The sequence below is a fragment of the Zea mays genome, chromosome 9 (genome assembly GCF_902167145.1).
Source record: "Zea mays cultivar B73 chromosome 9, Zm-B73-REFERENCE-NAM-5.0, whole genome shotgun sequence".
Lineage (NCBI taxonomy): Eukaryota > Viridiplantae > Streptophyta > Magnoliopsida > Poales > Poaceae > Zea > Zea mays.
The window spans coordinates 154,018,286-154,031,271 of NC_050104.1; the positions used below are offsets into that span (position 1 = coordinate 154,018,286).

General features: G+C 49.2%; 1 protein-coding gene across 1 annotated transcript; it reads left to right on the plus strand.

Annotated features, from left to right (window-relative positions):
- The first annotated feature begins 257 nt into the window (after positions 1-257).
- LOC100278486 (uncharacterized) lies at positions 258-1,206 on the plus strand. The gene is made up of 2 exons (XM_008662203.3): positions 258-586; positions 709-1,206. The coding sequence occupies exons 1-2, from the start codon at positions 502-504 to the stop codon at positions 873-875; spliced, it is 252 nt and encodes an 83-aa protein (XP_008660425.1). The 5' UTR covers positions 258-501; the 3' UTR covers positions 876-1,206.
- The last annotated feature ends 11,780 nt before the right edge of the window (positions 1,207-12,986 follow it).

Consider the following 12,986-nt stretch of genomic DNA (forward strand, 5'->3'; position numbering starts at 1 on the left):
ACCGCCTCCGCCACATACCCGCCGCGCCCATGAAATATGAACCCCTCTTCTCTTCCTGGGCCCCGCTTTATCAGCATCGCGCCGACGTGTGCGACGCCGCCTACCGCCTCACGGCACGTGCCCGCCCTAGCCCGTTAAGTAACTGCCCCGCAACAACCGTACCCACCAGCCCCACTGACGCTCGTGCCCCACGCAGTACCACTCCCGGTCCGAGCCCACCGCGTCAGTGTCACTTGAGCGCGAGCGTCGGTGCCTCGCGGTTCTCCTCTCCCCCCGCGCGTACAAATAGGGGGAGGCGGAGAGGGAACGAGGGATAGAGGAGAGAGGACCGACCAGAGTACCGGACACGCAGCGAGGGGGAGGAAGAAGGAAGCAAGAGGGAGGACCGAGCAGGCCTAGGCCCTAGGGTAGTCCCGTCCGGTCCCCTGCGGTGCAAGTCCGGCCGGCGGGCGGGCTGACTGCCTGGCGTCGGTAGGGGGCGACGGCGATCTATATCTGTCGATGGGCTACTGGTGGGACCGCGTCGTGCTGCCGGTGCGGCGGGCCTGGCTCGGCGTCGCGTCCCGCTTCGGGGTTCGCCAGACCGGTACGGCGCGAGGGCGAGGCTCGGCGTTCGTCGGCGGCTCCCGTACAATCTCCCGTCTGCGCTGCGCTGCGCTGCGCTGCGCTGCGCTGACTGACCCCGTCGCTGGTTGCTGCTTGTTGCAGGGCTGTGGAGGCTGCGGCAGGAGGTGAGCACGTGCGAGTACGAGGACGTGCACGTGATGTGGGAGATGCTGAGCCGCACCACGGCGCCGGCGCCTAGGCGGCCCAGCCGGTTCGGGCCGCAGCCGCGGCCGTGGGGCAGCAGGTTCCGTCTCTGCCGAGGCTTCTAGTGCTGTTGCTGCGGTGCGGGGTACTAGTGATTCCGCTTCATTTTGGCTTCTCTCTCTCTCTCTTGTTCTTTGGTTTTCGCTGCTTGTATGTACCGTCGTCGTCCATCCCTCCTGGCTCTGAGATGTACTTCCATTCCTCCTCGTGTATCCGTCTCCGCCCGCCTGCAGATGATATACCGGGGCATGTGAATGAACAGAGCTGATTTCGGTCGGGTAATAATCCTGTCCTTGTTGCTACCATACCACCTACCTACTTCTCTTTTGACCCTTGACGACGAATTCATCTGTAAACAGAGGGGTAGAGAGTATTAGTGTACGATTTCAAGATTCAGCCAGTTGGTCTTGCTTTGTGCGTCCTGTTTATTCAGGTTAGTTTCAGGCAAAGCAATTCCATCTGACTATCCGAGGGAGGAGGGCCCATGGCATCTCCAGTCGAAAAAAGCTCGTCAGTCACCAGGACCAGGAGGTAGAGCAAGCTCGGGGGAAAAAACGAATATTCGTTCAGCAGTCGCTAGATAGGTGCGCAAGAAAGAATTGACGTCTCGCGCTCTGACCCGCGCAGCTCTGTGCTGTAGTTTTTCGGTGGTCGCTAAAGCCGGTCGATCGTGATCAGTCTCGCGAACCATCGCCCCGTGATGGGTAATGGCCTTGCGGGCGGCGCACTTGAGCTAGCCTCGGCTGATACCTACGTGCCACTGAACGCTATCAGCTGCAGCACAGCACAACCACCCCCCCCCTGGTACTCTTGTCCTCCCACCACTGCCACTGCCAGTAACTTCAGGCATAAGTATTCTCCAAAAGAAAACTAAAGAAAGATAGAAAATTAGAGCAAGAAGAATAGAATTGGGGAAAAGTACATGCATGCGCAGAGGCATAAAAAGCTTTCAGTCATTGGACTGACTTTTCTCCACTAGCATCTCTTTGGGTCGTCCTGGTTTTTAATTGACCACACGCCAAAACACCCCCGTCCGGCCGGGCGGCCACGACAGTTTCTTGCGGCTTCTTTCGATTCCGCCCGGATGCGCAGAGGCCCTTGTAGATTAAGCGAGGTGCTTTTATGTAGTAGTAGTAGTAGTAAGTATTTTTGTCCCCGGTGATCTGTCACAGTCGGACCTTCTTCGTTTGATCCTGGAGAGGGGGTTGAGGTTGAGGGGGACTCGCTTTGATGAGTCTGAAATATGCAGCGAACAGGACCGCGTGATGATTGGGTACGTGTGCAGCACACACTTCACCTCACCGCCCTGGGACCGAGGGACACTGGGTATTCAGATCTTCATAGACGAACGACTAGCGACCGCTGTCGCGTTGTCAGTTTAGGGGGTGTTTGGGAACAAAGTTTTTCTGCAGTTTTGGAAGAATACTGCAGTATTCTCAAATACTGCAGTATTATATACATAATGGTGTTTGGCAAGCTGGGTAAAATCTCTGTTTTCAAAACTGAAGTATTGCAAATACTATAGTTGTTTTAAGGCATTCTAAACTTAGCTCTAGACCTCAGTTTTCAAAACTGCGGTATTATAAACTACGGTATTGTCATAACTAAAGTATAGTATAGTATTTCAAAAACTGTGGTTTTCAAAAACTTTGTTCCCAAACAGGGCCTTACTGTCGGTACAGCAACACCGGTGTCTAGTCTAGAGGAAGGCTGATGCAGATTTCTCAGTAGCCCATTTGCCAAGTTGGTGGCATCGAGATACCACGTCATAGATAACAGGGACGTCAACGTGGCTGTGACCGTGGTAGCCTTTTACACTGCGTGGTCCTGTCCTGTTGTGTTTTCATTATGCGTCAAGTTTAAGGTCCGTTTCCCCTGGCGTGGCGTTAGATGTCTGAAACCATTTTAGTTATGGTCAACTCGAACAATTCGTACGCTCATTTCTACACAAGCGAACAAGGCCCAATCTGGCAATCTGAGGTTGGTAGCTGCTGATTGTATACTCGTGAATATGTATATACGCAAAAAAAAAAAACAATTCGGGCATATATTCCAATCAATGGCCGAATGGCGCCGTGCACTGCCAGTGGGCAGTGACGCCGTGGATGCCGCCGGGGCGAGGCTGATGGGACGCAACTAGGGATGGCAACGGGGAATTCATTTGTTATATAATGTAAAATCATTATATAACAAATCCCCTCCCCGTTCCCCGCGGGGATAAATCCCCGTCGGGGATCCCCATCCCCGCTTAAATTATAATTAAATCGTACTTCATTTGTTATTAATGTAAAATATTGTCACTTATACACATTGTTAGATGTAAAATTCATTATGTGCACATTAAAATCAATGTATTTGTACAACGTGTGATCTTTTGACAAGGCAATTCTTTATTTTTATCATTAACTATTACATGAAAACATTGTCACATGTAAGTTTAACGGATCCCCGCGGGGAACGGGGATGGGGAATGCTTTCCCATCCCTATCCCCGTTTACCCGTCGGGGGAGAACTTTTCCCTATTTACATTCCCGTGGGGAAGAAACTTCCCCATCCCCATCCCCTAATAGAGGAATTCCCCGCGGGGAATCAGGGATCAGGTCCCCATTGCCATCTCTAGACGCAACACCGGTTCTTCACGTACGCCGTCGGCTGCTGCCACCATCGTATTGTTCGCGTGCGGGGTGCTGCCCTGTTCAGGCATCCTGCGTATATAGATGCTTTTTACATTGCTTGCTGGTTCTGTTCTGTGTCGGCAGCTTATCTAATGTCAAAATCCATGTTCGTTACGCAAGCTAGCTAGATAGTACGTACTAGATAAAATGACAAACATGAGGCGGCCGTATGGCCTATCTCAAGCCCCACGGACGTGTATAAGTAGAAACAGAAAACTGGATTGCTTTCGACCGACGTGTCCTGCCTTCCTGATCATGCTCTAAATTTTACAGCTATAGAATCTAAGAATCACATTATATTATAATCGAGTCATATTTCTATTTATTTTTAAAAGTAAAAATTATTAAGAACCTAAACAAACCGTCAAGAAATATATGTACCGTTGTCAATACCTTGGCCTCAATCAGGGGTACCTTCTGCTACTGCATAAAGGCGCCGCACCCGTGCAACGCCTCAAGACCACGTGGAGAATGGCGCTCAATGGACAGGTCCGGGAGCGCCACGTGGCAAGGAAAGGGAGTACATTCCGGTGTTCGTCGTTAGGACCGGACCCCGCAGGAAGACACCGGACCCCTATACATACTAGTCCGGGACCCCAAAAGGTATGTCGGATCCCCTGGAAGGCCTCAGCATTGGCAGGGTCCCGAGATGGGGAGGACCCCGACGAAGGTAGGGGTCCGGTGCTGGCACGTGCCCAGACCTTGTCCTGCACTGCCTCCTGCTGTCGCGTGGCTAGTGGCCCGACACATAAACCAGCGGGCCAAGCCTGGCATAAAGCCCACCCAGCCGAGCGGCCTCTACATTTATTGCTGAAAGGACGCGCCGCCTGCCACCACGCCAGCGGGCGACGCGCCCTCCCAGGATTTAATGCGTCCTGTCCAATCCAATGGCAGGCGGCATCAGGGTCATCCAGCAGGCGCCGCATCTGACCGGTCAGCTGGAAAACAGTGCGTCCGTGCCGAGCGGTGCACCGTACTCATCATCCCTTCTGCAAGAAGCCTCCCCTGCACGCCGAGGATATGAAGATCTCGGGTGTCAGAGCGCTAGAAGAACCGCGCCGAATCCACCGAGCGGGATATCGCTGCTCCGGCCTTTGCGACGGGGGCACGTGGCTTCCGCACAAGCGCCCACGCTCTCAACAATGCCTCGTGCCACATGCCATTCATTCGTGGGTCGACGGACATGGCATGGCCGCATTGCCCCTATGGCATGTACATTTGACAGACAATATAAATAAACAAGTCATACGATGAGTTGTTTATTATACTGTTGACTGAAGTAGTCATATAGTGGTTATCTTAACGTCTCTTAACATTAGAACATGGGACAATGCCGTCGCCACACGAGAGAACGACCGATGACTCTCTCTTCTTAATTAGCGTACACGTTGGATTTTTCTGTTTAGTTATTGCTTATGTGCCCTCAGTCTGAACCGAAGAACGTTACTTCCACATGGAACACAACAAAAAGAACTTTTTTTTGTAGTGTTTGGTTTTGAAGTTGGGTGTGACCAAACCACCTCACTCTTAACTTATTGTTGTTTAGATTGATTTGAGTATCTTAAAAAAGAAAAAATACGTTTAAATGCTCAATCAGGCTCTCCAAAATTTCCTAGATGGAGCCGGTCTATTCTAACTAGTTCCAAAATCAAACACTAGACCACGTCTCTCCACCTTCTCCCCCTGCCCCGCACAGCCACCTCGCACGAAGTCCTTGCTGCTGGACTGGAGGCCTATCTCTCCGGGCCGAAGCTGAGCTGAGAGCTAGAGACGATGCTATTCGTAGCCGGGACCGCCCTCACCGAAATCTGGAACTGACGAGAGTTAGAGATGTCAACGGGGATCCGATACCCGATAACCCGTGGGGAATTCCCCTATTAGGGTACAGGTATGAGACAAAAATTGTCCTCATGGATATGGATATGGAACAAAATCTTCACCCATTGGGTAAACGAGTATGGGTTTGGGAAGCAATAATCCGAACCCGATTACCCATGGGTATTTCATACGCGTACACCTGTCCTGTTTGTATAAATGAGTTGAGGTCGAGTCGGCCATCAAACCCGGCAGACTCCATTTTTTATATTAGTTCCAAGTACTGATTTCTTTTCTGATGAATGGATGAATGGATAATGGTTCATGGATGAGTGCTTGCCAATGTTGTGATGTATGAAATCTGGATAGTTTGTGCTAGATGTTAGTACCTAGTTATTCCTTAATTGGGATAGGGACCCATTGGGGACCCGAAACCCGAATGAGGATGGGTATGGGATGAGTTTTATACCCATGATGAGTATGAGTATGAGTATGAGAATGTATCAAACATGATGGGAATGAGTCTGGGATGCTATAAACCGATGGGGAATTAGCCATTGACATCTCTAGACGAGACCAAGCCCCAGGCACGGCCCAACTTAAACCCCCCTCAGAATCTAGTCCACTGGATTCTGCCGTGTCTAGACTTTGCCGCGCAACTCCCTCCCTCCCTATCCATCCACGGCCCACCGATTTGGATGCAAAAAAAACTAGTACGGTACCACTGATTTGTTGTCGACACCGATTTCACCGTGCTTCTTGCTCCCCTCCCCTGCTCGGCTTTGGCTGTTTCACATCCTGAAATTTGGGAAATTCCAGGGTGCGACAACACACGCCCTGACATTGTCTTTGCAGAGCAGGTGTATGGTATGGATGCGCCGACCACAGAGCACATAGTAGCACTGAAGCATTTGCTGCGGTACATTGGTGGAGCACGCAGCGACGGCTGCTTCTTTGGCCGAGGTGATGGCGAGATGAACCTGAGTCGACGGGACGGGCTATAGTGATTCTGATCTGGCAGGGCGGATGGGGATGACAGTAAGAGCACCTTTGGTCTCGTATTGTTTCCCCCCCCATTGGTAGCAGTCCTGTTTTAGCTGGCAATCACACAAGCAGCGGGCGGTGGCATTATCAGCTTGTGAGGCCGCCGAATACATTGCTGCCTCAACAGCCTCATGTCAAGGACTATGGCTCTTCCCGGTTACATGCTGATTATTTGGAATATTGCTGATCATTTCTTGCGTGATTGTGTGGATCAGGGAATGCTGGTGGTGGATCATGTTAGCACAAGCAAATCAACTGGCGGACGTGCTCCACAAGCCGCTCGCGCGGGATCACATGCCGTTAGCTAGCTTTGCCTCTAGATCGACAAGCAAGCAACTAAACAAATTAAAGGAACTCGTTACGTTGTGCAGATCACACACATGCCGATTCTTCTTCTATTGCTGCTTTGCCGTAGAATACGATTGTTAGTCAGAAAAGGCGAATCCTACCGTAGCAGTGTGTGTGTCGCCAACCTGCCTGCGACACGTGTTGAAATGTAAAGCGTCTCTGAAACAGGTGACAATGCAGTGCCGTCAGGCGGCAGTCTTGTTTGTGAGAAATCTAGTTTCCATTTGACTCTCTGTTCTGACTTCTGACCCATTTAACTCAATTACTCATGTTACTAGCTACGGCCTACGGCGGAATAGATATAGAAAGCGCATGTAGGGGCGTAATAACTGGTATCATGTTGGACTATAGATGTTACTAGGCCACCTATACGATGCAATAATCTTCCAGTTCCACATAGCTGGCTGGTTGCTAGGATTTGCAGGATTGCTTTTAGCTTAAGCTCGGACAAGCAGAACAAACTAATGGCGACGGTTTCCATCAGTGGCCTCTTTCTTTCCAACCTTTTTTCTCAATCGCCGTCCCACTGACAAAGACACACACCACACGATGCCACACATACATACTTTTGTTTAAGAAACTTGGCTGGATTTTTTATTCTATGCTTCTAGCAATCAAAAACTAGTATATGCCACAAGCAAATTCTGACCGAACTGAACTTTGCGCCAGAAGAAGAAAAAAAAAGTATGTTTCTACACGAAGACTCCGGTTAGGTAGAATAGAAAGAAAGTGTATCGCAAGTGTGAAGGAAGTTGAATGAGGAAGTAGAACAATACCTGACCTTGAGTTTAGAAAAACACATCGATTCACACATGCTGAGAAAGGAATCAAAATATTGCCGTCAACTTGGATAAAGCTGGAACGACGACATGAGACGACGACCTAATCACCAGCAGGCATCACTCGCAACAACACTGATTACCACCATCATGTTCCTTCTGTTTCAAGGCAGTATATAACAACCAGTAGCATCCTAGTTAAATCGGCGTACCCCCATGCACTACAGAAAAGTTTAAAACCATGAAGCATGCTTGGTAATCAGTTATCGCTTCTCACTAGGGACTAGGGAGAGGGACATAATTACCTTATCTCCACTGAAGAACGGACCAGAACTTCCAGAAAGGCTCTCTTAATTGGGTTGGGTGTTCTGGTGCTAACTGACCGAAAAAAAAATCGTGCTTTATTTGGTGACACTTACCTTCGTTGATGGATCTATTACTACTAACTAACTAGCTAACTAGCATTATTATCGGACAACTCTGATGGCTGAGCACCACCGATGTTAAAACTCCGCGATCAGCAGTCGCTGCTGGGTGACACCTCAGCTAATGCTGAAGCTTGTCAAAGTTTTGTTGTTCTGTCATTCAACAGCGTTCTTAGCTAGTACCTGGATAGTGGATATACAGTCACCAACAAAAAATCGGACTACCAGACCTCGGGTCCTGCATGGCTGCATCTCGAAATGAAGTCTGTTTTCACCTCTCTTCATGTTCTTGTTGCTTATTGCCCATCCAAAATACTTGTACAATATGAATTCACGATATCCAAAAGGGAAAGGGAAAGGTGTTGCAGGCTTGCATTGGAAAAGCAGGTATTCCCATGTGTTTAACAAATTAGAAATCTATAGCCAACATTTCTTCCTTTACGACTAGAATAACCAGCCTCGATTCGCTATCTTCTTAAGGTTGTACTACTCCATTTAGCGGAGCATTCAAAGAGAAAAGTGGATCATCCAGCTTTGACAAATTCCTAAGCTTCTGTCGAGAATAGATTTTTCGATGCAAGTCAAGCACCGAAAAACAAGGTCTACTTTCCCGATCGAGGGGACGGTATGTGAAGCGAAGCAACTGCATGCGTTTTGGATTCTCAGAAGTGGTCCGTTTCCAGCAATAAGCAAAGGAGTATGTGCCCAACCAAACAGCTGCTAAAAAAAAGTCGAATAATCTCAACGAACTGGATGGAGCATTGAACTCCAAGCTTGTCGAAACTTTACTTTGTGCTAATGGTGCTAGTACTGCCATCCTTTGTAACCTGTACGCATGGGGCTTGGCAAACACACAGAGCATCAGGCAATGATGAAGTCGCTCGTCTCGTCTCCATGTGTACAAGAGGTGTGCATGCATAATAAAGATGAACTTCACCACTACAGAATTAATGCAGATCGATGGACGTACATCAAACTTAAACGGGAGTTCTAGCAAGCTAGCTTGTTAGGAGTGAGAGTACGAGTACATCAAACTTAAACGCTCGCGTTCAGCGGAGGTACCTGACTACGGTAGGTGCAGCCAGCGTACCTTTCTGCTGTGGTAAGAGGCAAACTCGTCAGTACAGTACCTCAAACTGAACTTCCCAGTCACTACTGTCCCGGCCGGTACATGAGATGAACTGCATTGTGCTGGCACTGATAACACTAGTGTGATTCCGTACCAGCTCTAGTCGTTTAAACTACTGTGCCACTGGATAAAAAGAGCAGTGCAATGTGCAATGGTCCAGCTCTTCTAAGATGCTGTCGCTTTTTACGGCCGGTCTGCAGCAGCAGCAGCCAGATACCAGCCCTTTGCGCACATGCGCTAGCACATGGCTAAATACTAAAGGGGTTATGTGTTTGTAGACCTCTTCGCTGTCTAATTTGTCATATTTTACCATACTTTTGTGACTAAGGTTAGTTATTTAATTCGAATGACTAAAGTTAGGTAAAGTGTGGTATAGTTAGCCACAAACCAAACAGCCTCCTAAAGCATATGTTTTTAGGAAAGTACGTAGATGTATCTACGCTGTTACAGACGGTTTGTGAATTAGCTAGGATACTATACATTAGTCTGTGTCTATGAAATTTGCTATTTTGCCACTCTCAATTTTGGCTGCCTGTTATTATGCCATCTCGTGTCTATGACTGGTGGGACCGTCTGTGTCTATGATTTGTGGGTCCGATAGCATACTGGCGAAGCCCACAAATGATAATGGCAAAATTGCCAATGGCTCGTGCTAATGTGACCCCAAGGCTGAATAATTGATTAAAGGCATAAAAAAAGATCGCAGAACAAAACCTCCTTAGAAGCAAAGGGGGAGGAGGTCAAGGACTGATATGCAGAGAGGGGAGGCAACAGTGTGGGGGCCTCACGAAGCTTAACCTGCAAATAATGGCCGCCTTTAAGGGCCCCCTAAAGCTGATGCTCGCTGTGTCTTAGAGCCTCGTTCGTGAGGTGCGTTCGACTGTACAGGCAGGCTAGGAGAAGGAACGACTGCATGCTCCTGGCGATTCTGGTTCCGGTCGCCATCTCATAAGGTACTATTCGAGGTGTCAATGGATAATTCTCCACTGGGTATTTAGACAACGGCGGACTTACATTATGGGGAGTGCGGCATAGACCTTCACTCAATTTCATTCTTTTAGTGGATATTTTCTGGTAACTACAAAGGTCCAGTAGTCACTAGTACTTCATTTAAGCACACAATCATACATTGCCTTTGCTTCTACTGGCTCGGTTTTCTCCCATTTATTTTAAAGCAGCGTCCCTGGATACATTAGCTTATCATTTAACTGGACTACGCGATGCATTTATCTGAATACGAGCAAGAACTTTGTTTTCCTTTTTTTTTTTGTTATTGCAGCAAAGTCGCTGCTATGTTTTCAGACCAAACATAGAACAGTACCGAGTTTCAGTATTCTCTCCAACGTTGTAGGTGTACTCGCATTTCAGACGTGGAACACGTACAACTTGAGGCCTCCTGAACTGTTGTCCGGACAGCATATATACACTATACCTGAAAATATAGTTCGTCCACTCGCAGAGAGAGCGTCGTCCGAGAAGTGACCACGTACTTGTACAAGAGCACATGTGGAATACGTGACGGTTCATGTTCGTCGTGATCGATACAGCAGTTGGTGCCATGCATCGGTGTCACGTATTTGGTGGTGCTTCCAGAGAGACGTCGGTGTGCGTGGTAGCAGTTTCTGTGACGTTTACGTACACGTACAGACGTACTACTCATCACCTAGCCACAACAAAAGCCCAAAGATGACGCGCGAACGAACCCGTCCACGAGGGTTCGCGGTTGTTGTCGCGTCCTCTCGTCGCTGCGGTCGTTGCCCGTTTCGTCGTCAGCTTTTCCTCTTGGGTTCTTGGCCCTGCCCCTGTAAATCGCCATCGGAATTCGGAATATCTGCATAGCTTCCATGAATGTGTGCCGCCTCATTTTTTCTAAAGAATTTTTGTAGGAAAATAAAGTTGCCAAATTAGACTTTACTGATGGTTTCATATCCTTCCATGAATTTTCCAAGACGCAGAATCTCCCGGGAAGGGAAAAAAACGAATGTGTGCCGCGTGCTTGTCTTGCTGCTTTGTCGCTGTCTGCATGAGTGAAAATCGGCACGCGCATGTATTCTGAGACAAGAGAAAAGCACACGTGGTTAGAAGAACCATGTCGTATCGTAGCCACATTGCCTGCTAATACTGTATACTACTACATCCGTTCATAAATATATGGCAATGCTTATTTTTTCAAAAAGTTTAATCACTCGTCTTATTCAAAATATTTATTCAAAAATATAAAAATTTAAGTCAATCATAAACTATTTTAAGTGATAAAACAAATCACAAAAAATGATAACTTATTATTTTTTTAAAAAAATCATAAACTATTTTAAATAATACAATTAGTCAATTTTTTTTAAAAAAAAATAATGGTGTCATATATTTATGAACGTAGTAATGCGCATCGCAAATAAGCACACGTGTGTAGAGTACTATATGCATGGGCCTGAACCGTAGGCAAACATAATCATGGAAATCTGGCGCCTTCCCCTCTCTGATCGATCTCGTGCCCGTCGCCGCCATCATCTCGATGCACTTGCCAAACACTCAAACAGAGCTGAGACGAGAAGAATGGTGAGTGATGAAGCGTTGGAGGAGCGGATCATTGGGGGTGGATCTGCTCTTGTCCGAGATCTGGGAGAATATGCAAACGTTTTATGGGTGGTGCTGTCACTGTACTGTACCCGGTGCCTGTCCTTGGTGAGGCTATGGAATCTTTTCTTGGGTTAAGGACCTCCCGCTGCAGAGACAGGGAATCGTACGAACCATGCAGTACACACATTACTTGTCGTCATGTTGGACGAATGGAAGCTATGCGCCTACCAGCAGAAGACCCGATTGGTCAAGCGATAGGTCAATTTCAAGGGAGAGAGAGAGAGAGCGAGCGCTGGAAGGTGGCTGCGAGTCTGCGACCGTAGTACAGTACGTTTTCCGTTTCCAGTGAAGTCAGTCATCACAGAGGTCGTGGGACGGACACGTGGTAGTAGTAGCACAAACCAGAACCAGCGGAAGGGCCCACGCCAGGTGTACTCCCGTGTGCCAGGGCCCAGGGCCAACCAACACGCGTATGCCGCGGTTAAACGGACGCGACGACGACGGAGAAGAACCGGAGAAGGCAGGCCTACTGCAGGTGCAGCACCCTCTCCATGAATGGGCCAATACGTGCTACAGCACCCTGCACCCTCTCCATCTCCAACGCCGTCCCCCGTCACCTGTGAGCCTGATAGTGATACTGATTGCTGGTCTTCACCGTTTCACTGTAGCCTCGGCTGCTGCGCACGCTGCAGTAGTCGGCCTGTCTGTCACACACAGCCCTCCATGGTGACTTGGTGAGAGGGGAGGGACAGGACAGACGGCTATCGGCAATCCGCCCTCGAAAGCCGAGGATTCTTAATGCCTTCTAGCTAGCGACCCTAGGTTTACAGCGCCATCCGCCCATCCGCGCCGGCAGTTTTTGTATCCAGTCCAGCAAGCACTGTGGCGGGAGGCCGGGCGGGGACCAGGGAACCCCTCGCCGGAGCCGGACCGGTGACTCTCTCACCGCGCGCGAACAGTTCCGGATAAGATCAGCGGCCGAGAAAGGCGGCCTGCCCTGTGCGAGCTGCATCCCATTCACAGGAGTGAGCACTAGCCACTAGCAGGGCTGGGCTGGCGCGTTCGCTTTCCAGCCTCGCCGATGGCGTACGTGCATGGCCTTGGCACTTTGGCAGGCCTGCGCCAGCACCCGTGCTCGCGTTCGCGTCGCTGGCGTGGTGTTGCAGGTGCTGCGGCCGGCTGCGGCCGCTTGCTTGAACGACACACCGCCGCGCGCAGGACCGTCGTCCTCTGCCCCCAAATCCCCAATGCATTACCACCCGGGCACGGTGTCGCCGAGTTTGGTGACCTGTATTTGTCCAACTACACTTGCCACCACCACCTATATCTTTTGGTCGTCATACAATACAATACACTGATGATATACCACCTCCATCCGAAACAA

Coding starts and splice junctions, on each gene's coding strand:
- LOC100278486 (XM_008662203.3), top strand. CDS start 502: ATGGGCTACTGGTGGGACCGCGTCGTGCTGCCGGTGCGGCGGGCCTGG. Junction 587..708: donor CTTCGGGGTTCGCCAGACCG/GTACGGCGCGAG, acceptor TGCTTGTTGCAG/GGCTGTGGAGGCTGCGGCAG.